This window comes from Pezoporus wallicus, unplaced genomic scaffold (assembly GCF_028554395.1).
Source record: "Pezoporus wallicus isolate ANWC-B61680 ecotype Strahan unplaced genomic scaffold, APGP_CSIRO_Pwel_v1 contig_9123, whole genome shotgun sequence".
Taxonomy (NCBI): domain Eukaryota; kingdom Metazoa; phylum Chordata; class Aves; order Psittaciformes; family Psittacidae; genus Pezoporus; species Pezoporus wallicus.
The window spans coordinates 341,168-368,535 of NW_026641571.1; the positions used below are offsets into that span (position 1 = coordinate 341,168).

General features: G+C 50.3%; 1 protein-coding gene across 1 annotated transcript in view; it reads right to left on the bottom strand.

The window, feature by feature from the left end:
• The window catches only part of IGFN1 (immunoglobulin like and fibronectin type III domain containing 1), a 30,835-nt gene extending 25,200 nt beyond the window's left edge, over positions 1 to 5,635 (bottom strand). Inside the window, exons 1-3 of the mRNA XM_057424490.1 lie at positions 5,440 to 5,635; positions 970 to 1,038; positions 555 to 677 (exon numbers count right to left, since the gene is read on the bottom strand). Of these exons, the coding sequence (XP_057280473.1) occupies positions 555 to 677; positions 970 to 988 (142 nt within the window). The 5' untranslated portion in view covers positions 989 to 1,038; positions 5,440 to 5,635. The remainder of the gene's footprint in view (positions 1 to 554; positions 678 to 969; positions 1,039 to 5,439) is intronic.
• Between the last annotated feature and the right edge of the window lie 21,733 nt (positions 5,636 to 27,368).

Here is a 27,368-nt window from a genome sequence, read left to right on the forward strand (position 1 = left end):
TCCTCAGGCCGCTCCACTCCAAAACCCAACCAAACCCCAAATTACTCAATTACTCTGCAAGTGAAGCCATTACTGGGAGGCTTCCCATTGCCTTAGGTCTCAGCTCTAAGATGCTGCCTTTCCTGTACTCTGTGCAAGATCCATATTGCTTCTTGCAGCTGCAAGCAGTACAGCTGCCTTTAAAAAGCAGTTAATTTTAGTGCTGAACACTCATAATACAAGCTAGTTCAACAGGAAAACCCCAACTTTTTTCAATGTCCTTCATCTTTTGCTGCAAAATACTTAGAGAGCTTCCTGTAGGATTTTCTGGATTGCTGCATTCATTAGGAGCCAGATTCTGATCTTGCAGGCTCTAATGAAAGCTCAAGAGACCTCTATCAGTACTGATGGAGTTGTCAACAGTACAATAAAGATTTGGGCCATACAAAACTACTTTTCTGGTCTAGTCAAATCTGGTCAGAAAGGAGCTTGATTTAACAGCAATGATTCATGTAGGTGAGATGCGGGGTCAAGTCTCCAGGCCTGTGGCTTTGACTGTTACTTAAGACTCTCACCTTCCTCCAACGTCAGAGAGACAGGTTTCCGCTCAAAGTCAGGTGTACTGCATCCCTCTGGAACCTCATCCACAAACTGGGTGATGAGAACACCCGGGACCAAAGATTTCTTGAGGGGTTTTACTAGAAAGTCAAGGAAAAATACATTCCATTAAATAACGTTTGTCCTTTAGAAACAATCAGCCTGCATTGTCTCTCTGGGACTGTTCCTGCTCAGCTCCTCTTGGATTATAAAGGACACAGCCATTGCAAGGAATGGAGGCTGGAGGCGTGTCCGAAGGCTGGAGCATCAGAGTTACTGGTGTCTGTCCTTATGGTGGTGAGGCAGATGTCAGATTGCTGAACAAGAAAAGCAAGCTGGGTTCATTCCCATGGGTACCCCTAGGAGCTTTCACAGCCGCATCTGTTCTCTCACCTTCCTGATGGCTTGTCATGATGCTTTGCTCAGCTGCCCCTGGTCAGCACAAACAGGCTACGGGTTCTCCTATGAAAGAGACAAATCGTTTCATTATCGACAGTCCCCAAGGGGAATGCTCACTTTTATGACACCGTTTGCCCTTCCTCACTTGCCACATCCTAGCAGCCAAGCTGAGAAAGGCTTGCCAACGAACACATCATGACACAGCTCTGAACCAACACAAACCAGGTATGAAAATGGCTAGCAGGGCTGAATGGGAAACGTACACATGTAACAGCATCCCTCTGTCACCTCTTCCATCTCCATGTCACCTGGCTTTCCTCCAAAGACCTCCTCTCGTGTTTCAGGCAAATATTACACCACATGGCACTCATGTGGTGAGTTCTGATGGATGGCAAGAGCAGTTGCTGAGAAGAAAGCCAGAGATGGATGTCTAAACTGGGGCATGAAGCAGCAGCACCTCCTGATCTAAATTAGCTTGTCTAAATTAGCAACAGACCTGAGAGCACACTAAAAGCTACTATTTACTTTGGAAGGAAATGGTAAAGCGTGAACTTGGCATTAACTACTTATTGTTAGAGATCACTCGTGTGACCTTCTGCCAAAGGTGTCTCTCCCCCTGTATTTATAAACTGGACAACATGTAATGTAACACATCACCATCCTGCAAGCAAACTGTGAAGGCAGATTTCTTGTCACATGAGAGATGCTCAGAAACTCTAGAGTTACCGAAGGTCTGAAAGAGCAGTTAGATTAGATTCCCATGTGGCATTAATGCTGCGTCTCCATTTACCTCCTGCACTCCTTCAGTCAACAAAGGCACACAAGAGCAGGCAACTTTGAACAGCTTGAAAAGGCAGATGGACTTTGTCAGCACACCTATGACCCTACATCAGACACCCGTCCAGCCTGGTGCTGCCACACTGCACCCGATGAAAACTCAGAGCAGGACCCCAACTATCTCGGAGCTGCATGATCTGTGTGATGCTGACTTTGTGACCTTAATACAAATCTTATTTTAGGGCTCTACCTACTATCCAAATGTCCTAACTTGGAAAACCATTCTGTGAGCCTATGGACTTCAGTGGACGTGCACATGAAACAGGAAGGGGAAATGGTGCATGGGACTGCGGGAACAACAGCCAAGACCTGGCTTTCTCTCTCCTCCTGCTCTGGCGTGGGTGACTTGTTGCCATCCACCAAAACAAGAGGCTTCCACGTGAGTGTTCCAGCTTTTGTGTGCTGATATTTTGGCACGTCCCCACAGTTACTGCTGCAAACCACTGGTAGGTGGTGTAAAAGTTGCCAATGAAGGGGAAGAAAAGCTTGTGGGAGGGAAAAAGACACAAAGCAGACATGAAACGAAGATGATTCCAGGGCACCCTGCCCTGCAGCGGGCAGGGCATTGCACAGCAAATAGCAGAGATTTTCAGAGACTCTTGATCACCCTCTTCTGATGGATGTAATTTGTCCTCCAAAGCACTGAACTGTATTAATAGCAAACATTATAATCCCCTATTGCCTTTTGCAGCCTTTTATCTTCCTAAACATGTCACCACTCCTGGAGTTGAAGTGCCTAATGCTTACAACTTTCAACAAACATAATTGCTTGACATTAGCTTGCGGAGGCATTCCCCTAAGCTCTTATGATGTTACACTCACATTTACTCTTTGCTACTCCTGACTTCTTCCCCTCCACACTTGGCAACACTGATGAGCATCTACACTGAAACACAAACATGGTCCAAATTCTCAGGTCCAAAGCCACCAAGAAACCTATTGCTTATGGTACCAATGGTTGCTCTCAAGTCCAGAGTGACTGTGGATATACATTTAATGCTAACCTATTGAGAGAGGGCTACATCCAAACCTAGTTTATAAAAGGAAACAAATACTGATGATGTTTGTATAGGTGGTGATAGGCACCATGTACACATTCTCTCAATGTACAACATGCACTATGTGCACTATGTGTAAACTGCTGAGTTTATAGGGCCTGAAATATCCCAGAAATCCACTTGGATTAAAGATAAGCTGCTGTGAGTGCTTAAACTCCTGTGAATTCATACCTTCTGGAGGGCGAGACAGCAGCATGGTAATGCCACACATTGATTGCACAGTTAAAATAACAGTGCCGGGATATGCGAGAGAACATTCCTTCTGCAGAATCAATCCAACCACATGGCATTTCCTAGTGTCTTCTGTGTTAAAAGAGGCCCAGAAAATATCAGCTGGCAGAGCCATTCAGACCCTGCCCTGCTTACTGTTAACATTTCTACTCCCTTGTTACACGAATAACCATGGGTTTGCTTAGACTTCAGGTCAATCCCAGAAAAGGAAATCACAGCATCTTCTAAAAGAAATGGAAGACAACAAAAGCCTTCCCAAAAGTACCACGGTGTAAATCACATCTTCACTCACAGGCGCTTCCAACATGGGTGTCCAGATTAAGATGATCACAGAGGTTGCTATTTATTCAACAGAGGCAAACACTTCCAAAAGGCAACCTACTCCTCCCTAGGGGAAATGCTGTTGACCAACATCCCCCCGCACAAGAGGGCTAATACTGGAAGTGGCTCAACAATCTCACTCCTCTGAAAAACACATCCTTGTTATGCATTAGGCTCGTTCATAATCAAGGCTTGGATGTTCCTCACCCCAGGCAGAAAGCTGTCTGGTTTTCAGCTGCAGAGATGTCCCCTTTGGAGGTAGTAGCAAAGTTTCCACAGCTTTGAATGCAGAGCAGGAGCAAGCCCTTGGCTAGTGAGGCTATTTTTAACCTACCAAAATAAGCCAGGTAGCCTGATGGGATGGGAGGTCTGCTCTTCAGCTTGCCCATCTATCATTCTGGCTGGCCGAGGCAGAGCAAGAGCCCATTCCCTTTTGCAGCCGGACTGGACATCAGCGATAGGGCCATAAATCAGCTCAGTGAATAAGCAAAACATTTTGGAGTCACAGGGTTTGGAGGCACTCGTGGTGTCACAAGTAGTTATTTACGAGGCTCAGGACAGTGGAACACACAGACAAGATGTGACATAATTGCTGGCAGAGGCCGGTGAGCAAAATTAACCAGACTCGTGGAGAAGTGACAGGCACTGAGTGGTTCATGTAGAGGTGATGGGTACAGAGCCATGCGAGGTACCACATCCTGGGAGTGATGAGGAGTACAAAGCCATTAGCACAGATGGCAGTAGAAGACTTGAATCATTACAACAAATCAATCAGCAGCAGATGCAGCAGTCTAGTTCTTGTAATTCCTAAAGATGAAGACAGTCCTGACACAAGGAACGTTCTAAGCAAAACACCAAGGCGTTGTGAGCTCAGCCTCAGATCCTTGTTGTGCTTTACACCAGAGACCCAGGTTCTCACTGAGAAGAAGCATCTCTCACCTCAAATTGCTCTTTCAGGTTTGGGTGGGCTTTCTCTGTTTGGGCAACCTGGCCTAGTGGAAGGTGTCCCTCCCCATGGCAGGGGGTTGGAACTGGAGGAGCTTAAGGTCCTTTCCAGCCCAAACCATTCTATGGTTTGTTGACTTTAAGTAATATTTTGAACTTGAATCTTCCTATTTCAGAAGACTTTTAAAGGAAAACCTCTAAGAGTTTGGTTAGAACCATGGAACTGAAGGCCAGCAACTGCAGAGGCACAGCTCCATGCAAACTCCTGGGCATGTCAGAGAGGGGGAACGTCACAAGCACTCCAGTGATGAATTGAGGTCTTGTGGAGAGTGGGGAGGAATGCCCAAGGATCAGATTTTGTGTGACTTATTCCTTTGGTAAATCTATACTTAATTTGATCTTCTCTTCTGCCTCGGGGATTATGACTATAAGTGATTGCTCATGCTGCCCACAAGCTACGTACACATACACCAGATACACTCTATAGCTATTTGTTTACAAAAGTGGCATTGACGCAAAATGCCATAAGGAGACATACACAAGCTGTATTTTCTAAGTGAAGGAAAGCAACGGAGCCCCAACAGCAATGAACTGAAGAGTGAGCTCAGGTCAGTCTGGGATGACAACACAAGGACAGGTCAGCGTGTTCCTGTCAATGTCCGCAACGCATCCATGAATTCTTGCCTAGCAGACATGCATTTTCATACAGTCAATGAATGTCAAGCAAGGATCACAGAGCAAATACAACAGATGTCCTTTAGGAAAAAACAACATATCCCTACTTACTGCCCCAAGAAATGCGTGCAAAACACATTAGAAACCATAGTGTACCCATACCACAAGTCCCACGTTAGCTACATGAGGTAGTTATGGCAGATCTACAGCAACCTGCCATCTTCCCAGGGAAACCAGTGCACGCTACAGGACACCACTCCTCCCAGAACATCTACACCCATTTTCAGACCCACTACACCAGAGAGCACTGGCTGCCATGAGAGCGATGGAGACACTGCACACTCCCAGCTCTCTATCACCCACACACAAATCTCAGTGGGGCCATGACCAAACTCACTGCTTTACAGGTTGAACTTCTGAGATGATCCTGCTCGAAGTCAATATTGCATCTCCCAGGACCACGGTGGCTTCTTCTGTTGGCTCAGGCCACAGAGCTCTTCCTAGCTGTTCAATAGGTCTCTTGGGCACGGGTATTAGCGATCTGTATGAAAGAATCCGTGCCCCTTATTAGCCTGCTGTAAATGTTACTCAGTGGCAAAAGAAATGAGATTCCTGTCCCTCTCACACCTCTCCCCTCTCCTAGAAGCTATGTCTGCTCAGGACCTGCCCACAGTCTGTTCTGTGTAGTTGTAGGGGGCTCATTATACACCCATGGTCCCACAGGAGCAGGGGAGGTGCCATTGAGCCCAGAGCCTTTGGCAAGCCCCAAGCAAGGCAGTGGGCCAGCTTGGTCAGATGTGACCATCAGTCAAGACAACACTGGATTTCCAAATGCAAGCTCAGTCAAGACTTCGTGCCTTGAAGAAGGACAAGCATTTGTATGGATCAATGGCTTCTCCAAAGAAGGGACAAGCTGTACATCCAAGTTCTGTAGGACACACCAGTAGACTGGTTCTCAGAGGCAACAAGTCCTTAGATCTCATGATTCCTTAGCAGAGAAGTCAAAACAGCAGGTTATTGCACTTCTGTATGGAGTGACCATGCCTGGGCTTGGCCTTCATACTCAGAGTCTTTCAGTCTGTGCTATTCTGAGAGGTCTGAAAGAAACCCAGCTCCTCCTAGAGAGCCCCACTGCTACAGCCAAAACAGACACCTCAAAGTGCAGTCTTCCCTTCCAACCAAGCCACAGGCTGATCCCATGAGCAGCACCAGGGCCACCGATTTCCATGGACCAGTTTACACTAGAAGTGCAAGTGCAGCATATTGTGCCCTAAAATCCTTTGTTTCCAGTCTGCCCTTGCAATCTGTAAACCTCCTTCCCCTACTCAGAAAGCAGAGGTACCTCTGTTTAATTCCTGATGTTCAGAGATGGCCAGCCTAGGACTGAATGCTACCTTCTCCCAGCAGCACTACATGCAGACAACAAAGCCTGATCTCTTTGAGCATGAAAGTCTACCTTCATCACTTCTGGCTGCGAGCATACAATCTTGATTCCCTTTGCATTGCGTCCCACATATTCATATTAAATCCCCATGTTCAACTCTGAGGGGAAGGGCTGGTTCCTGAAGTTGGCAATCAAAGTATTTCTATCACGGTGACCATGACTCACGTGAAGTTTTCCTCTGGTTTCCCATCAGAAGACTCGAGTTCTGAAATCTGTGGTTAACGAAGGGAACATACAGCAAAAACCTGGTCCTGTAGCTGAGACTCATGTCAAATAGGACAAAGAGAGAAGAACCACAAAGAGCACCATTTCTGCTCGTCTGAGGTAAGCTTTCAGTTGAAAAGCCACTGGCAGTTAGCATTTTGATCTGTCACACATCAGCTGTTCTGATCCAGAGATCAAAACTTCTCCTTTGTAGCCCTGGGATCACCATTTTAATCCATTTAAAATATAAATGCGACAATTAAATTCTGGAGTAATTTTCTTCATTCCTTCCTTCTTTTTGACAGTGATTGCTGCTGACAGCGTTTACACCTTCCTCGTTCCTAAGAAAACAATGCCAATAGAGGAAGATGCGATTGTTCAAAAGCTTGGGCTGAGATCATTCAGTGCTGCATCCCTTGTTACGTTCACAGTGATACAAAAGTAGAAGCAATTCCAAAACCAAAGATATGAACAATTTAAGAGTTAACAAGCCAAGAAAAGAAGCCAGCAAGGGTTTTCCACCTGCTAGTGGAGAACCCTCTCAGTAGCAGATCCTATTTTCTATCCATATCCTCAGCAGTTTCCCACCTTTCTTCACCTTTAGGCCATCAGGATGCTTCCCGAGACATTGACTGGGTGCTGTAGCCGTAACATTAAGTACCTTTAATACAACCAGTTGCTACACAAGTCTCTAAAGACACCTCATGTAAGCCATGGGAATGCTCCTTGAGGAAGCATTTAGTGGCGTCTACCAAAACCTGAATTGAGGGCTCATCAGCTGCAGCAAGAGCCTTCCCCTAAGCAGAGTTAGCCCAGTCAAAGGACCTGCACTTCCCAGAGCCACAAGGCTTCCTGCTGTTCCCATGTACGCTTCATTTCCAGTGGTTTGCTCCCCACTGGCAGTGCACTGCCAATGATATTTAGTCTCAAATCACATTTAGCTGTTGGGGTCTGCTTGGACAACTGAGGAATTCCCAATTAGAAAGACAGTTGGATCTTCCAAGTACCAGAAGAGCCACAATTCTGCCTGGTCCACTGAGGCCAGACCTGGTAAGACTTTGCCTTATTTCCAACCCTGGTTTTATGGTTTCCTTGGCTGGGAAGGAATGGAGACCTCTCCTACAGATGGGCTGATAACTCAAAACCATCTGTGACAGAGCAAACTCCTCCAAGCCACTGACCTTCTTCCATTTCACAGTTTGTTTGCCACCCGCCCACCCAAAAGTCCTGTTAACCCCTGCATGCCAGTGGATAAGCTACCACATACCACTGAAAACCTGTAAAATGTCACAAGGAAGCCCGGGTACATTCAGCAGCGGTCACTGCTTCCACTGCAAAGGGGATGTGTTTTGCCCTGGAAGCAAGTTCATCCCGCTGATGAAGGGCAGTGAGGAAGTGTCAAGAGGCAACAGCTGCAGGGCAGTTATTTCAGGACTGAATTTGAAAGTGTATTTTATGTGGAAATGAGACTCTTCAGATCTTCTGTTCTCCCTGCGATTCCCTTCTTTGGTATACGAGGATGAAGGCGACCCGGTCTGACCAATGACAACGGGCACAACACCTCCTATAGACTGTTGGTGCCCACCACGTGGCTTCAAGCAAGAGCTGAAGAAACCAGGACACGGTAGGTCCAAAAAGCTGACTGGATTTTCCAGCTCATGAGCAGATGACCAAGGTCAATACTTGAGTCACTTGGCCAAGCTGCACCGTTCCCCTGCAGCATGGTCACTGCGCTGAAGGTCAAGGGGATGTCAAGGAGGCTTTGGGGCAGAAATACTCAGGGATATGTAAGAGGTGAAGACATGCAAAGCTCAGTAGTCAGGTTCAAAGCCTATTTTGACATAATAGCAATAAGAACCCCATAAACACTACACAAGAACCCAAAAAGTTGCATTCAAGGATGGACAAGGGCATGGAAAATGGAATAAAGGTCCAAATTCAGTGAAGACTACCTGCAGCCCTACAACCACCCACACACTGTATCAGATCAGGTGGGCTGAGAGCACTGATCTTGCTGGCCCTGTACAAATTAAAGGACATTCTCTGTCCAGTTCAAGCAATGGACCAGTTGGGTCACAGAATGGCATTTTGGTTTTAGCTGGAGAATGCCCTGCACTAGGATGAGGAATGTACATACACCATGTATGGGGGTGCCCCAAATGAGTCTTCTGGATTCATACTACTGAATTTTATATAAATGTGATGCACTGAGCATTGAGGACTCACAGACCCCTCTGATTTCAGTGGAAGATGGAATTTGGAGCTCTTTAGAGATACCTGCTCTAGTGGAAGGTGTTCCTGCCTGTGGCACAGGGTTGGAACTGGATGAGCTTTAAGGTCCCTTCCCACCCAAACCAATTTATGATTCTAAGATGCCTGGACCCTCAAGACCATCTCATCCATGTTGTACACCCCAAAAGAAATTTAAGGGATTATTTTAAGGCTCAAAGCCTTGGTTATTTTACTGACCACACTCAAGATGCCAGAGTCCCATTTGTCAGCAGCAAGCGGAGGTCCATCACTGCTCACACAGAGCCATGATCGGACCCCCACTGCAGTTAACTGGACTTTCACATGCCGAGATGCAACTCAACATAAGGAAAAGGTTAAAATCAGGGTGATGTATTCAAGCAGCAGCAGTGTCTGCTTTCACACTGAGGATTAGTCCCCTCCTTCCCACAGTGTACAGAATTCCTTCTGTTCCCTTGTTCACACCGATTTAATCTGTTCGCATCCATGACTGACTGGAGGTGACTTGCTAGCATGATCTGTGATTTAGATGGAGCCCGGCTACCCATAAACTTGACATTCCTCCTTTTCCCTTGCCATAGCTTCTCTCACAACTATTTTTCCTGCACCTTCCGACACCTGGGCTGGCCAGCGCTGGAATTTCCTTGCCCTTCTCAAAATCATGGACGACAAAGATGCGATTAAACATACACATTGTCAGGCACATCACCCCGTCAGCACTTCTTGAGGAGCTGAAGAAGACATCTTCACCCACCATGTGCTTTAGCGAATGCAGTCAGGCATGCCTGCACCACCTGCACTTGGCCCCATACGGCCAAAGGTCTTCTTCTCCAGCTGAAACCAACTATGCATGCCCGAACCATTTCACATCCACCCCTTGGGCATGAGGAGGGTTAATAAAGCTCATTGCATGCACTGAAACCCACTATATTGTGCTGTGTGGATGCCAGGAGGCATTCAAGTTACAAAGCTGCTTCTCATTTCTCCCCCTCCCCAACAACACAACACAACCAGACACAACAAACCCTCCCGTTGTGATTTATTTGCTTTCCCAAGGAGCCAGGAGCAACAGATGAGGAAAACCCAGTCCTCATGAGGAGCTATTTTAATGTTCCGTGCCCTGATGTGCCAGCAAGTTTGACACTGAAGCAAATGGGAAGAAAATCCCTCTGAAACCCCCAGAGGCCACAGCATGTGGCACCTTCCCACTTGCTTTAGCTTCACATTATTCCCAGCGTTGTTGTAGTACTGCCCTGCCTGACCTGTGCCTGCACAAGTTCATGTCCGGCACCTCCAGAGGACTCCCATCGCTGGGAATGCCGCCCTATCCCTTCTGAAGGTTGTCCTCCGTCAAACTCTCACCTTTCCCAAGCGTGCCATAAAGTGCCATCGAGAGCCAGAAAAGGATGCCGGCACACAGCGAAGAATAACCGAAACAGAAATAATCCCACGGGAAAAAGAGGCCATCTCTCCCCATTCACCCCGACTTGCCCCAGAAATCCCCCAGTGCCCCAAAAAGGTCGCAGCGCTCCCCTTTCCCCCGGCATGAAACCAGCAGGGACCTCAGCTCCCCATCAGTCACCTCCTCTGCCTTGTGAAGGTGACCACAAGCAGCCCAGCACTCACCTGCCTCCTTGTGTTCCCTTGGCACTGGCAAAGCCACAGCTCACCCGAGTCCTTCCTGCAGCCTGCGCTCGGCTGTGGGATCAGTCCCTGGGATCCTCTCTCAGCTGCTCCCTCTGCCTCCCCTTCTCTCACACGTGCTCCCTCTCGCTCTGGTAGGTGAAGCCTGTCACAGGGCTGTTAGCCGGCACGACAGATGATTGCTGCGCGGGGACGTGATGCACCTGCCTCCTATTCGTTATTATTTCGGTCCATACCAGTAATGGTGCTGGACGATTCCGAGATTAACGTAATTCTCCAGCGTGTCCCAGTTGGAGTGGGGCTTTCGCTGCAGATTGTGTTTCCTCTTCACGGCAACTCATTAAAAACGGACACAACTCAAAGGCTCCGGGTGCTTTAAAGGAAACAGCCGCTGAATTGGGTTGAAGCCAATCTCGACACTAACCAGGGCTATTAACCCATCAGGTGAGGTGAACTTGGCTTCAAAGCACATTGAAAGATGAGGCTTCTCCAAGCTTCCTCCTTTCTAAATAACTCTTGAAGAGTTTGGGTTATGAATATAAGGGGCAGAGCGAGCACCTCACTGTTGGAAAGCAGGAGCCTGCACTCCAGCTACATGGCTGGGAGCAGCCACTGCTACCCCCATAGCTTTGTACACCCCTGGGAATAAAAGGTACCCTCCAAAGCATTAGCAGGGGATTAGGAACCATTAGGTCAGGCTGGAAACGGAGATCAGATGCCCCTGCAGACTCGGTTCTGCTTGTCAGTAAAGGCTTTCTGTGCTGGGAACAGCAATCCAGAGTCACCTGGAGCTGATGCAGATAATCCAAGAGAAACAAGACCAAGTCCCAAAATTCAACCGCCCAAGGCAGGAGATGAAGAGCTTACAGGCAGCTTTTTCAGCTTGCAGATGCTAGTGGGCACCCATGGAGCACCCAGCGCCCCCCTTGCTCCCATCCCTTCCCAGGTCTGGATGTTGTAGACATCTCTGGTGTTCCATTGTTCACCACAGGGATAGTCACACCTTGAGTGATAATGCCACTCATCCTCAGCAATTTCAAAGGCAACCCCACGAGAGGGGGGACATGAGCACATCAATGCCTCTATAAAGATGGATAAAGCTCAGCAGCTTGTCTTCTTCAAGGAGGAAAACGTGTTTGTGGGATAGACTGTACAAGAAGCACTCCAAGCACTGAAATGTGGGCAGACTCCACAGCCCCAGCAACATGACCTGCCCTAGCATCACACCAAGTCCAGCACCACCCAACAGAAGAGGCAAGAATCTAAAGCAAACTTCATTTCCAGAGGTTTTGCTTCTAATCCTTGAAAGTAACCCCACACACACCAAGCAATGGGCCCATTGCCCCCCTGCATAAAGCTATACCTCTGATGCACCAAGCCTGGGCAAGCAAGTAACTGTAAGAAGGCATAGCAAGAGGCAGCAGGGTGAACAAGCAGGAGGACAGCAGGTTTGCCTGAGCTTTTAAGTCAAATAACCCAAACGGGGTTATCATTCCCCAAGTCTTTTTCTGTAGATGAACCAGGTTTTGGGGTTTGGATTCTCAGTCCCTTGGCATCACAGTGGCCAACTGAAATCTACTGAGAGTTTCCTACCTTGCTGCTCAATAGCTCAGCATCCTTCCTGTTGATGAGAGAGCTGAAGCTGGTACCCAATCTGCCAAGGTTATACCACAACAGGTTTAAGCCATAAAGTACAAGTGACACATCCCAAAGAATCCACATTTGCACACATTCATGCACATTGAAAGTCAGCAAAACATATAAATATATGGTCCTATTTAGTGTTGTAGAAGAGCAAAAAATACCTTCTGCCCCCAAAAGCAAAGTACTGCAACAATCCAGGAGATGCTAAAATCAGCCTCAGAGACTTGAAAACATGCCCCAGTTACCAGACTCAGAAATTCAAAGGCCAAGCTCGTGTAATGTATTTTACTTAGCAATCCCCTGACATATCCCTTCCCTATAACCCACTCCAGTGATTTGTAAGCCTGGGTATTCCCTTCCCTTTAACAACCCTCACAAAGACGATTTCATGCTGGACATGCAAGAGGACTGTATTGGAAACCCCCCAAACGCTGTCTGAGCTGACCTGAGGATGTCAGACTCCAGCTCTACTTTTATCCCCAGTTAGGAAGTGGTTGCTGGTTGCCTCGGAATTGCATTTGTCAGGAATGGAAATTCTTTGCCAAAATAAACCAGTCAGATTTATTCAGCACATAGATTTTGTTACTGTCCCAGAGTATTACCCTAAAACAGTCAGCTCAGCCAGCCCTGGCCCTCTCCCCTTTCATGTTTGCAACCCAGTCATGGAGTTGTCTGTTAGAAGTTGTACCGAGGGAACAGAAACCTCCTCACTGCTGCACTAGATGAGGATAAAACACAGAAATGAACTACTAGTGAGGCCTGAGTCTTTGTTGTGACTGACTAAGGATACAATCCTCTTCGTGTTCTTCTCATCCTGATGCTCAAGCAGCATGGTGTCTCAAGGATGTGGACACGGACACAAGACACAGTTGTGCCAGTTGTCACATCTGAGCCAGTTTTCGGCTGCCCAGCACATAGCCTTGACAAGTGTCCTACAGGCAGGCACCACAGCACTGCTTGAGATTGAAAGCACAAGCTCCATGCCAAAGCAGAGCACCCATCCGATGGGCCAAAGATCTACTTTGATTGCATTTGCCATCTCTCAAGCACCCAGACAGAACGATACCTCACAGTCCCTGTGGACACTTGAGGCTGTACAATTCACTATTGCCTTCAAAGGCCAGACTACCTCAGTAACCACTGGAAGTCCTGCCTGTGGTGAGGCTGATGCCAGGTTGACCTACCCCGTAGCCAGGAGCTCAGCGCACACACTTGGACATGAAGGGTATGGTTCCAAGACAGAAACTCTATCAGGTAAAGTGCTAGGAACCCCTCCATTACCCACACCCAGGGAACAAATCTGAACTACCCCTCTCAAGCTGTCCTACAGCCTTCTGCCAAAGCAAGTACCTGCAAGGCAGCCAAGTTACTGAAGCATCCAACCGCACTTAGAGCCTTCCAGCGGCTTCAGCTACAAGTCAAACTAAAGGCCATTGCCACCAGAGCTTCTTTTATTGCACATCCCTTTCCCCCACCCCTAATCCACCCCCACCCAATGGCTCACTAATTGCATCTTCAGAACCGCAGCAGGGGGACACAAAGAGTGCTCCAAGTACCCAGTCACATTAAAAAGGATGGGCTACAACTGAAGCAGCAGGGATTACCAAATTGGGGTTGTGATTCACCTCTTCCAGCCTCCTTTAAATGGAATTAGGAGACTCAGTGTAACTCACCTGACCCAGTACCAGAGCCTGCCCTTGTGAGCTCTGACTGCTAGCTGGGTAACCTGATCTGGGAGCACAGAACAGGGCAGATGACACTACGAGAGACCGTAAGTGCCCATCCTACCAACAACGCCTTCTTGGGTCCAAGCCTGAAGCAGGTCTGATATCACCCTGTCACTCCGCCCTGGCTGACAGTGGCAGGGTTCTTGATGGTTTTGTGAGGGCTTCCACCACATCATGAAGGCAGCTGAGCTTTTTGATCCCAAACAGCCCATGGCAACCAATTCCCTCATTCTCCCATGTGATAGCGACCCAATGTGGGACAGACACGGACCCTTATTCCTCAGTAACAGTCCCAAGGCCAGGGCAGGAACCTTAACAGTGAAATGCCTGTAGGAGTGCAACGGGAGCAGGAAGAGCTGAGCTGTTCCCTGATGGAAAGGGTAGCCCAAGGGACCTTCCTAAACAGACACATTCACCCAGAACCTGATGAGGGTAAGCCAAGAGGTGATGGCAACAGGTCCCATCAGCAGCCATGTCATCGTCAAAGGCAAGGTGAAAAAGCCAGCTCCAAAATCAATCTGGGAAATTCAAACAGCAGCCTCTTAGGAACAGCCTGAAAACAGCCACAACTACAGCAAAATGTAGGAAGAGGAGAGATGCCCAGGCCTGACTTTAAGTAGAGCTGCTGGGCCATGAGCAGAGGGTGTGGGAAGGGGTCCCATGTGAGACTGCTCAGGGCAATTAAGGCCTATTAGTGCCCTGGATTGCAGAACTTCATTGCTGTGACACCCCAGCTCATCCAAACCTTGCACCCAACAGGGGCTCTCAGCACCATGCTTCTAGTTCAGCTCTTCCTTCCACCCTGCCTCCCCTAAACCCTCCTGCTTCTACAGGTGGAAGCGTGAAGTTTGAAGTGTTCAAACCTGACTAATATGTACTGAGCACTTGGAGCCCTCCCTAACATTGCTGGGATCACCTGGATGCACATGACCTGGTGCCCACCTGCTGGACCACTGGGATATGAGCATCTTGGTCATATGTGGGATGGAGGGAACGGAAACATTTTGCTTTACAATAAAATCAAACCACTTCCTCTCCTTTAATGTCTCACACTGAGTTCTGCCACCTCGACACAACATCACTCCCTACCACACAGCTACGTTTGCAACTGCCTGGGAAAGGCAGAGCCTCTGAGTAGGAGCCGGATGATGACACTTTATCTTGCAGCCCAGTTTACAACCCGGTCTCTGGCAATACTTCTTCTGTGGTGCCTTTTGTGAGAGCCGTGTATTTTCCAGCAATCAAGCACGTTCTGCTGCCTGTGGTCAGGCAGACAGGCAGGCTCCTGCCCGACCCAAGGGCAGAGGGACAGAGGGAGGTCGCTTTTCAAGGCAGATGGATGGAGAGATGCCTCATCGAAGTGGGTAGGGTAAGGTCAGGGGTGCTGATACATCACAGGCAGACTAGAAGGGAGGAAAGGAGGAGTGGGTGTCAGAGACAGATCCTGTGTCAGGACGGGTGATGGATGAGGGAGGACCGTCTTCTGGGAAGGCGGCTGGGGCAGACAATGCCAGTGCCAGGAGCTGAGCAGGAGGAAACAAGACCCACACGAAGGCCCTAATTAACCCTGCATTTGGACAGAACTGAAGGGAAACTGAATGGCAAGCAAATTGCTCGCAGTTTGGGCCTTTACAAAGTCCAGCATGTCCTTGTCAATCTCTTTGACTGGCAGGTTGGGAGTCCCAGATGGTTCAGAGCTGTCTGGGACCATGATAGTGAATGGGTCGTCCCCTCAGCCATTCATGTGCTTTTCAGGTGTGTCTCATTTTACACTCACCACTTACTCCTCTCTTTTCACCAGTGAGTGTGTCTGCTTTAAAGTGACCATGCAGGGGCAGAGCTGTCTATGCAGCTCATGGTGGAGAAAGGGAGAAACCTCACACATTTATCATCCGAGATGGCTACCCTGTATTGCTCAGTGGTTTCATATCCCTTATTGTTCCTCAGGGCCAGATGGGTCACGCTGACAGTTTCCCAATCCCTGTTGGGAGGAGGAAAGCACTAGTGAGATGCTCCTCTTGGCCATTCCTTTCCATTCCTTCCATGGCAATATTAAGCAACTTGGGTCCCACTCCAAACTGGCAACATCAGAGTGGGAGGCCGCTGATGCAGGAGGGTGAGTCTAGCACAGAGAACAAGACTCCAGCAGCCCAGGAAGATACAAACTCAAAAGAGCCCTAAAAGGCAGGGAGCAATGAACTAAGCCATTAACTGTTGTTGCTCCCCTCCTGCAAGAATATGAAGACAACACTTCTGGGCTTAGTGTTGATGAAGACATGTCCATCTTTCCAAGTAAAATTGTAGTTTTCTGTCCCATACATCTAAATGTTCAGCTTTTCCTTCCTGGTGTAGTATTTTCCTACCTATCCATCACCTTCCAAGAGGCTATCTCCTATTCCAGGTACCTTTCTTTTCCACGTCCTCTCTCTTTATTTATCCTGTTGGGCAATTTGTATCTTCTTTGTAGCTTCTGAACTTGCATCTCATTGATAAGAACATTGAGATCTGCAGTTTGTCTTCCCTGGCAGGGTTTTGGCCTCTTTCCTGCCTCTCTAGGTATGCCTGCAAAAATAGCATATGGGCATTGCTGCCTTATGACCCTATCCCTGAGAAATAAACTTCCCCAAACAACAAGCCCCAGCCGTCTGAGGCAGAAGCCAAGATACACTGGCCTTGCCACATACCACAAAGGTCAATAGACCCAAATTGCTGGATCAGACAGGAGGACAGAATGCCAGAAGCAAAGGGCATATAAATCTACTGACTGTCAGCTTAACTATGTCAGCTGATTCTTGAGCTCAGCCGGAGAGGGAAAGGAGAAAGATGGTCCCAGTTTACCTTCACAGGTCTCAATGAATTGAGGCTTCTTTCAAACACAAGCAGTTACAGCAGTTCCTGAAGTGTTTCACCCAGGAAACCCGGGATCAACCGGATCCAGTCTTGGAGTGAAATCTACCCTCAAAAGTGGTCGTTCTTTGAGTGTGAGGCTTGACTCCGAGTACGGAAAGGCTGGCAAAAAAAAGAGGACCAAGCGAAGGATAAAGGCATCAGTGGGCAAAGGAATGGAGAAGGAGGAAAATTCAAACTGAAGTTATTGAAATTCATCAAAGTAGTAATTCTAGCAAGTGGGACAAATGGAATTAACTGACCATAAAGAGGAATATCAGGAGGTTTTCAACCATCCGATCTGGTTAACACAACCACCTAGCTGGAATAAGCAGGCGGAGTGTCTGACAGAGTGAGCAGAGATTGGTTTCTTTTATAATGGGAACTCTGGGACACAGCTTTCTGCCACTCAAATTCTGAGTTCTTTGCTAAGGTCAGGAACTAATTCTGAGAGGACGAACAGCGGAGACACTGCACTCAGAAACTCTTGGCTGCAGTAAAGGCCAGTTGGGAGTGACTTGCTCCATAGTTATTTTGGCAATTCGTTGGCCCTACCCTTGGGCATTCTCTTTCAGTAGCCAAACTATAGTGAACTTTGCGCACAGCAGAGTGCACAGGTATCAGGCCAGCAGCAGGGCAATGAAGAAAGCTGTAAGACAGTGCGTTCATTTGAACCAACAAGGCAGCGTTACGGGAGATTTAAGTGTTACCAACATCCCTGCCAGTGAAGCCCATAGAAGAGGAGGGCCCAATTCTCCCTGCTAGCAAAACCTCCATGTCACTTCAGTAGAAATCACAGATTGCATCCAGACAGAAATACCACTTCTGTGTGTGTGTCCTCTCCTCTGCCAGCCGCAGCAATGATTCCCCCATCATCTGGTGTCTGCAAGTGTGTGTGTATTTGTATCTGGGTCTGCATATACACAGCACTTTACTGGTGCATGCCGAGTGCTTCAGGGCCTGAAGAATCACAGCAGCTCTCTCAGGCTTCATGACTCTGCCGACTTGTGACCAAGAATGTGAATAGCTGTGACCCAAAGGGTATCCACCCCACCTCCCTCGGCATCCTGCTGACAATTGAGCTGACAGCAGAGCTAATGCTCCAGCACGCGGTGCGGAGAGGGCCGAGTCCCCTGCTGCAGGCTATAAATTACACACGGCCAGTTTTAACACCTCTTGGTGCAGGAAAGCTCTCCGTGGCCGTGGCTGTGTCATCCGCCTGCCCAAACACGTGTCAGCGATAAGGAAATCACCCCCCTGGTGAGAGGCATGTTAGAAGCTCTGAGGAGAGGTCGCAGTTGCAGGCAGGACAGTGTGAACGTGGCCACGGGCACCTTCTGACCCCTCTTGGCTTCAAGGGCAGGAGCTCTCTCTGCAAACAGCTCTCCCTGGCAGAGGCCTGTGCCAAACACATCTGCTACAACAACGTGTGCTGAGCCCTTCCGTTAGGGATGTTGCGCTGGACCATGAATCCCAGCACTGTTTCCCGAGGAGGTGAGAACCCCACAGCTATGGCGTGACCTGTTTCACATGGGCAATGAGCTTTCCTTAGGCAACCAGTAGAAAAGTCTCTCTCCAGACTTCAGGGCAAGACACAGAAGACCTGGCACAACCATTCTATTGTCCACCATCCATTTCAGAAGTACCAAGAGCATCCGGAGGCCCTCCGAGTCCTTTCTCCATGTTCGGTGCGACCCACTGACTGCTGTGGCTGTGAATGAAAGGAAAAGGAGGAAATGAAATGATTGTTTCACAATGAGAGCAAGCAGCCATTGGAATAATCTTCCCAGGTGCATTCCCCAGCACTGGACATTTCTAAGAGTCAGCCGGACAGAGTTGGGACATCTCATCTAGGTCATGCTGGGCCTAGAAAGGTTGGACCAGATGAGCCTTGAGGTCCCTTCCAACCTGGTGCTCTATAATACCTCAATTCTATCACTCTATGAATCTCAGTGCCACCACTCAGAAAGGGAATTCCTCATGGAAAAAGTCACCAGGAAGCAAAACCAAATAAAAGTCTCTCCATAGTCCTGGATGAGCTTTCCCTCACACTCCAGCATCGCCCAGCGGTGAGGAATTGCTGTGCTTTGCCTCATTTGGATGAAGTGGGAGAAGCAGCCGCAGGGGCAGTGAGACCAGTGTCCTGCTCTGCCAGCACCCCCATGGCACTACGCTCCTGGAACATGGCCAGAGCCATGGCTGGGCCAACCCAGCACACCCGTTCCTAAGGAAATGATCCAGCAGAGCATCTACTGCAGCCAGTGCCAGAATCCAGGTCCCCGTCAGGCTGCTCGCTGTGCTCTGCGCACTGCAGGCTCGTGGTCAGGGCTGCTGGGTAGCACATGACACTAAGCATGAGCACTGGTAGTCATGGGAAGATGTCATTCCTGCTCCAGGCTTTTTGTCTCCACTGACAGGGCTGTAGCATGTTTCCCAGGTCACCCACTGCAGCAGTGTCACTGTGGAACTCCATGCTAAAGCTATTTACTTGGCACTGTAGAAGTACAAGTGAACTTGGGGCATCGTCGTCCCATCACAGCCTTCTGAGGTCTCTGTTCCTCTGCCCTCCAGGCTGGGTGGTGAATAGCTCCCTGGAACCATCAATTACAACACACAATTAGCTCCACTGAGGAAGAGTCACAGCACAGCCCTGGCAAACTGCCCTTCCTCCCACTGCTCCCTCATTAGGCTGCTCCTCTCTTGCTGCATCTTCAATTAGCTTGTCAGCAGCAGCTTGGCCTGGATCGAATCCCCTGCATTCTCCCAAAGGAAACCGTATAGGACAGATGGGACAGCAAAAGCAGCGAGACAGCAGGGTGAGAAGATATGCAAAGGAATCGCTGTGCGTCTGTGACCTCAGAGGCAGGACAAACCGGGGGTGTGCAAAACGTAGGTAGGCTGAGACCCAGCAATTTCATTCCAGCAAACCCACCACAGGGCCAGCAGCAGGGAGAGGCAAAACCCAGCAAAACCCTCGAGGAATAAAGCCATTTATTGAGCCATTAAAGTGAAGAGCCCAGCCATGGCTGACCCCCAGCTGCGCAGGAAAGCTTCGTCTCCCCTTGCTCCCACAGGCCAGCACTTGGCCTCAAACCACCTTTTCCCTGTATTCTGCAGCCGTTCCCCTTGTCTGCATCCCTCTGAGCCCAGCAGATGCTCCACAGCATGGAGCATGGAAGGAGGGGAGGGCAGAAGTGCTGGATGGGGCGAGCAGCCCATAAAACACACACCTGTTGTCAAGCAGAAGCCAAGGCTTATGTCAGCCTGCTGCAAATATTTCCCCTTCCACCTTGGTGACCTTTGCAATCACACTTCATGAGGGAGACTGCTCCCATTAAGTGCTACTTGATCCTCTGTTAATGCAGCAGTTATGAAAGGACCACAGCACTTGTTGATAGGATAAACACCTCTGCAGCGGGAGAAGCTGCAGGGAAGGGGCACACACCTCCTCTCCCCTCTGCTTCCTCCGGTCCCCCTGTCCATCACCACCGTTACAGCCCCACGTCTGGACAAGGAAAGCGGAGCCTGGCTGCAGCAGCAACCACTGCTCTGTATCTGCTGGCTCAGCTGAGCTGCCAGTGCCTGAACTGCGGCAGAGAAGAGGGTTGGGTTTTCTGATCACTGAATGTTCATGAAGTCACAGAACCCCAGCCTGGTTTGGGTTGAAGGGACCTTAAAGCTCCTCCAGCTCCAACCCCTGCCACAGGCAGGGACACCTTCCACTAGGGCAGCTTGCTCCAAGCCCCTGTGTCCAACCTGGCCTTGAACACTGCCAGGGATGGGGCAGCCACAGCTTCTCTGGGCACCCTGTGCCAGCACCTCAGCACCCTCACAGGGAAGAGCTTCTGCCTAAAACCAAAGTATCTGCAGGATGGTTGAAGTCCCCCATGAGGACAAGGGCCTGCGAGTGTGAGGCTGCTCCTATCTGTCTAGAGACACTTTCACCCACAGTCCTCCTGATGGGGTAGCCTGTAGCAGACCCCCACAGTAACGTTCCCCATTGCAGTTCTCCCTTTGACCCATTGATGTAAATAGCTACACCCCCTCCCCATCTACCAAGCCTGTCTTTCCTAAAGAACCTGGAACCTTCCATTCCAACACTCCAGTCATAGGAGCCATCCCACCACGTTTCAGTGATGTCAATGCTATCATATCCCTGTAGCCGTGCACACATCCCTAATTCCTCTTGTTTATCCCCCATACTACAGGTGTTTGTATAGAGGCATCTGAGCCGAGCTCTGAATGAAGCCGACTTCTTGGCTGGAGAGGCTGAAGTAGCTCTGCATCACTCCAAGCATTCATTACAGGTAGCTGGCATCTGACTGGGAGTGTTGGGATGGAATGATGCCCCCCACCCTCAACACATCCAGTTTAAAGCTGCCTTGACCAGCTTGGCAAGTCTCCAGCCAAAGCAGTGCTTCCCCTTCATCAGACCAGCCCCATCAGCCTCCAGTAGACCCAGCCTCCCAAAACGAGTCCCATGGTCTGAGTAAACCCCTGACTATGGGGTCACCACCCCTCTAAGCATTTATTAACCTGCCAGATCCATCTGGCCTTGCCAAGGTCCTCCCTTTTGACCTGGAGGACTGATGAGAAAACCACCTGAGCCCCTGACTGCCTTTCCCAGGGCTCCGTGGTCCTTAATGCCTCCCAGACTGCTGCTGGCTGTACCACTGACACCCCCATGGACCACTAGCAGTGGGTAACAGTAGAGCTTCCTAGACCAGGCAGCCTCTCAGCAACATCCCTGATCCAAGCCCCCAGTAGTCAACACACCTCCCTTGAGAGCGGGTCAGGGATGGATGGGTGCCTCTGTGCCTTTCCAAGTAGCATCTCCTACTACTATCACCCGCTGCTTTGTCCTGAATAACAAAGCCACCAGTGCCCTGGGGATGATGATTCAGAACACATGCGCAGAGCTCCTAACACTGTGCACTGACAAGAAGTTTCATCAGCTCAGATAAATACCCTTGCCTTCTCGGTGACAGTCCCTCGTGCTCCACATGCCTCACCTCCCCTACCTGCCAACATTCAAAACCTATAAATAGGGCCAGCTGGGAGAGGAACAGGGGATGTACATGGCCACCCACTAGATATCTGTCAGGCTGTCACTGCTTTGCAGGTCCCAGCAGCGCAGATCACCCATGTTTCCATAGAAAGGGCAAGCACCTCCCTCCACAGATGTTCTTCACTCCTACAGCCAGGGGCTGCATCTTGCTCTGCACTACAGACCCCTTTGTCACTGAGCCCAAAAGAGCAGTGGAGGGCACCATGGGTTTTGGCTCACTCCTCCATGGGACCATTTGTACACAGAGCCAGAAGCCCAGTGCAGGTCTCAGTGATGTGGAAGCATCAGTGGAGGTGGGTTACATTTGCACAGGCCACTCCTGTCAGCAGACACCACTTGGAACCGTCTCTTGGAGAACTCCTGACCAAGCAGAAAGCCATCGCAGCAGGAGCACAGAGCAGCTTCTGTGTCTCCTCCTTCCAGGCACAAGGCTCTTTGACATGTACAGGACAACCTGCTTTCCAATCAGTGCCTGCCTGCTGGTAAAAGCTGCTAATGCTTTGTATGGTCTCCTGTCAGCAACATTATCCCCTCCTGTCCTATCCCCTCCTGCTGAGACTGGGACGAGGGATTGTCCTCTTTGGTGCCTGCAGTGGGACATGGAGAGGGGGAAGGTGAAATGCAATATGAGCAATACTATCCATGGCAGCAAGCAAGGCTAACCAAAAAGCTGTGAGGGAAGCAGGATTCCGAGAAGAGGGAATGCTGGGGGAGGATAAAGCATGGAGCCCTCTTGACAGCACTCCAGGATCATTTTGAAAGGGCCCAAGAAATGATTTTTTAAGGTCTATTTTTACGATCAGCCCCATGTGTGCTGAGGGCCCTGCCTGCCTCACCACTATCCCCTTACTTCCAAGATTAGCAACCGAAAGATTCATTTGGATCCATTGAGGATGGGATATTTTCTAGCAGAAGCATCGCTGCCCGCGGGGGAGCAGCTCTGAGCTGCAAAGAGCACGTACAGGGAAACCCCACACCGTGGGCAATCCCTCCGGACAGGAGTCCCCCAGCTGGGAATCCACCAGTTTGGGTTCAGGTCAGCACAGCTGGGGTGGTGACACCAAGTGACCGTCATCTGGCACCGTAACTGATCATAAATACACAATACCCCCCTGCAGCTGCCAACAAAAGCTGTGGAGACAACAGAGGATCAAGGCTCCGCTCCTGCTCTCCGGGGGAAGATCATCGAGAGCTGTTAAATACTCGAATGAGCCCGTGGTCTTTGGTTCAGGGAGTTCCCAAGACAGATGGAGCTGGGAGGGACTGAATCCATGGCTCTTGTACCCTGCCCCATGCACTGCTGCCACATGACCCAGGGAAGCTGTGAAGGCTCCATCCCTGGTGGTGCTCAAGACCCACCTCTTTGGTACTTGAAAACATTTGCCTTAGGTTATGATTGTGATCTGAGAACTGTGTCACGGGCTTATTCTTAAACAGCAGAGGTTGTCTTGGCTTGGAAAACTCTGGCACACGGAAAACAGATGAGTTTTTACCAAGGTGTGCCAAAAGCAACGTGAAGGCAGCTATGTATCCTGGGCTGCATCAAAAGGAGCGTGACCAGCAGGTCCAAGGAGGGGATCCTGCCCCTCTACTCTGCTCTCCTGAGACCTCACCTGGAGCATTGTGTGCAGTTCTGGTGTCCTCAACATAAAAAGGACATGGAACTGTTGGAACAAGTCCAGAGGAGGCCACAAGGATGCTCAGGGGCTGCAGCACCTCCTGTATGGAGACAGGTTGAGAAAGTTGGGGCTGTTCAGCCTGGAGAAGAGAAGCTGCATGGAGACCTCAGAGCAGCTTCCAGTGTCTGAAGGGGGCCTGTAGGGATGGTGGGGAGGGACTCTTCATTAGGGACTGCAGTGACAGGACAAGGGGTGATGGGTTCAAACTGAACCAGGGGAAGTTTAGATTGGATCTAAGGAGGAAGTTCTCTACTGTGAGGGTGCTGAGGCACTGGAATGGGTTGCCCAGAGAAGTTGTGAATGCTCCATCCCTGGCAGTGTTCAAGGCCAGGTTGGACAGAGCCTTGGGTGAGATTGTTTAGTGTGAGGTGTCCCTGGCCATGGCAGGGGGGTGGAACTGGATGATCTTAAGGTCCTTTCCAACCCAAACTATTCTATGATTCTATGACGGGAGAAAAGCAGCCTGCTTGTCCCACTGCTCTGATGTGGTGCCACACAGGAGTACCCATGTGCTTGCATGAACGTGAGCAGTGCAACATGGGGAACCTTCAGGAGCTTCCCACCTGCGTGTCAGCGCTGGTTGTCCTGGCTTATGTTTGAGCTCTTCCATGTGACAGCAAAATTAAAGGCTCATGAGCACTCCCTGTGCTTTCCAAGAGCTGTAAAACCCATGGGCAGAAGCTCTCAGTCTGCCCTAGTGCTGGTGCCCACAGTGACTGGAGCAGAAGCCTGCATTGCCCTGCTCCCCAGGGTCTCACATGAAGTGTTCTCCCCACTGTGCTGGTTTTGGCTGGGATAGAGGAAACCCTCACAGCAGCTGGCTTGGATTTGTGCTGGCAATTGTGTCGATAACACAGGGTTAGTTATCTAAGACCTTCTCTGCTTCTCACCCCACCAGCCCCAGGCTGGGCGCACCAGAAGCTGGGAGGGGACACAGGCAGGACAGCTGCCCCAGGGGATATTCCATACCACGGGACATGGTGCTCAGCACATAATGCTGAGGACTGTCAGCAGAGGCTGCAGCTTGTGATTGATAATGCTTGGTCACTAACGTGTGCTCAGAGATCCCCATGAGGATTCCCCACGCCTTTTTGAGGCTGTCAGGTCTTTCATGCCGAGATCTTCACGCACCCTCACAAGCAGCTCTTGTGATCCTCACGAGTTCCTCAGCTGCCCTCACACAAACCCCATGGCACTGCTGGGAACCACTGGAGTGAGGAAACTGAGGCACATCACCAGAAGCCGCTTCCTTGGAGCCGTAAGGGAGCCAGCAGCAAAAGAGAAAACAAGTGCTATTCCCTAGTCTAACCAAGCATCCCACACAGGCAGAGAGGCTGACCCAATGCCCAGCAATTCCCCTGCATCCTCTCTTTGTCACTGTGCAATTCTGAAAGCATTTTGTTTCATGTTTAACACAAAGACCAGATCATTTTGCTGCAGCTGGAGAATGAGGGCTCGTCTCCCTGAATGACAGGATGCCCCTCACAATGGCAGGATGCATCTCTAGGGTGTTTACAGGTTGGTTGGTTACAGTGGAAAACAACTCACCCTTTACATACCTGGCAGCTGACGTGCCCCCACCGTGGGGCAGGAAGAAGGCTTGCAGTGTGACCACTGACACCCGCTTCCAGACTGACCAAGGACAAGCTGTTCGGGGTGTCCTCAGTCACTGTCATGCTAACAAAAATGCCCCCTGTCCTTCAGAAGCTGACACCACAAGTACCACTCCGGACTCATTGCATCAGTTCAAGGCATTAACAGCGATGCCCGATGCATTTCCCCTCCCTTACGTATTTATGTGCTCATTTCCCACACTGATTCCCTCACCCTCCGTGCCAAACAAACTGTGTTTGGCCTCTATTCCCAGGACACTGCATGGAAAACTCCTCCGAGGCACCTCCCTCACCTCTCTGCTGCCAACAAAGTGAGAGGCAGAAACCGGGAGGGAACAGCCCCACGAAGTCATTGCTAACCCTGCAGTGCTCCAGGTACGGTGAAGCCTCCTGAAGGCTGGATCTGTGCAGTGATGCTCTTAGGAATGAAGACAAGGCCGAGCAACAGGTAGGGAGAAATGAAGCCACAAACCCTGTTGCCTCCAGCCAAACTCTCATTTTCCACTGCTGCTGGGCTTTAAACACAGCAACAGGAGATAACCGTGCCCGCTGCATCCGAGTTACCTGGGACTGGCAAAAAGGCTGCTGGGCAGGGGGAAAGGCAGCAAGAAAGGGCACAGAAAACAGTTTCCTGGATGTGTTGTGTGTGAGATCTCCCTCCCGTCACTGCAAAGGATGCAGCCGATCCTCTCTCCCAAGGAACTGGAAACCAGTGACTTGAAAAAGGGACTAGAAAGTGAAACACAACTTTCAGCCTTGTATTTGGTGGGTCTGTCTTTGAGGCACTCCCCTAAAAAGCCTGATCCCTGCACTCAGTGCCTGGGCCTCCCGGACTGTTCCTTTGCTTAGAGCAAGGGGATTGCTCGGTGTCTGGTCCCCAGTTCAGGCTGCTTCCTCCTGGTGTGCATCCAGCTCACTCCAGCCCATGTACCTTTGGGCTGCAAAAGCACACAGCAAACAGCTTGCTGTGGCAAGAGCATGGCAGAGAGGATAAAAACACCTCTTCCCCATCGGTGCTGGGAGGGTTGGTAACAGAAAATCCCCGCGGTCATCTGGCTCTTAACCCTGGAAGCCGCCGGTCACTGCACAGCAGCGCCAGTGCCCCCCGCTGAAGTGGGAGCTGCACTGAAGGGGTTGCTCCGCTCGGCAGCGCTGCAGCAGGAGGAAGGAATTAGAAGTCCCTTGCGCATCTCATACCCAGCATTGTTCTCGTGGAGTATTCCCTTGGATCGGTCCGGCTGATGGAGGCCACGGTCCCACAACAGAATCCAGCTGAGTGCAGGGGGAGTGCAGCCATGGCAGGGGGAGGATTTCACAGGGGACAGCGATGGGGTGAGAAAAGGCACCAGTGATTCCCACACCCGGGTGCATGGAGCAGTGTGGGACGTTTTAAAGGCAGGAGGTCTCCAGAGGCTCTGCATTCAACCCTGAAACAAGCAACCTCAGTCAGTTGTGGCTTACACGTATTTCTGGCTGAACACATCTCATACAACCATGGAATGGTTTGGGTTGGAAGGGACCTTAAAGCTCATCCATTTCCAACCCCCGTTCCAAACGCAAGACCCCCATGGCCTTGGGAAGACGCAACATTCACCTCAGCACAACCACGGAGCAGAAACGGGTTTTAAGTCAAGAGGCTGACGGCAGCCCCCCGGCCTTTGATGCTAGAGGATCATGAGTAGCATTTATAACCGTACATCAGCCAGAAAGCATCACCAAGGGCACAGATGATGCCAGTGCCCTCTGACGGACACAGCAACACCTTTAGAGCCCGTCCTGCCCCCGCTCCGCCCCACACTGCCCGGCTCCCCACAGCCCCGAGAGGCGGACGGACCTTCCCCTTCGGGACATCTGCCTTCCGATTGGCTGCTGGTGCTGCCTGTCACGGCTCGTCACCCTCCGTAACCAATGAGCGTGCAAAGAACCGAGGCGGGGGCGGGGCTTGAAGGAGTCGGGGCCGGAGGTGGAGAGCGTCGGGCGGACGTCGGGGGACAGGTAGGGCCGGGGCGGCTGCGGCGGGCGGCCTGAGGGGAGGCGCGGCCCGGCCCCTTTCATCCCATCCCACCCCATCCCATTCCGGCCCCTTCCATCCCACCCCATCCCGGCCCCTTCCATCCCACCCCATCCCCATCCCATCCCGGCCCCTTCCATCCCACTCCACCCCATC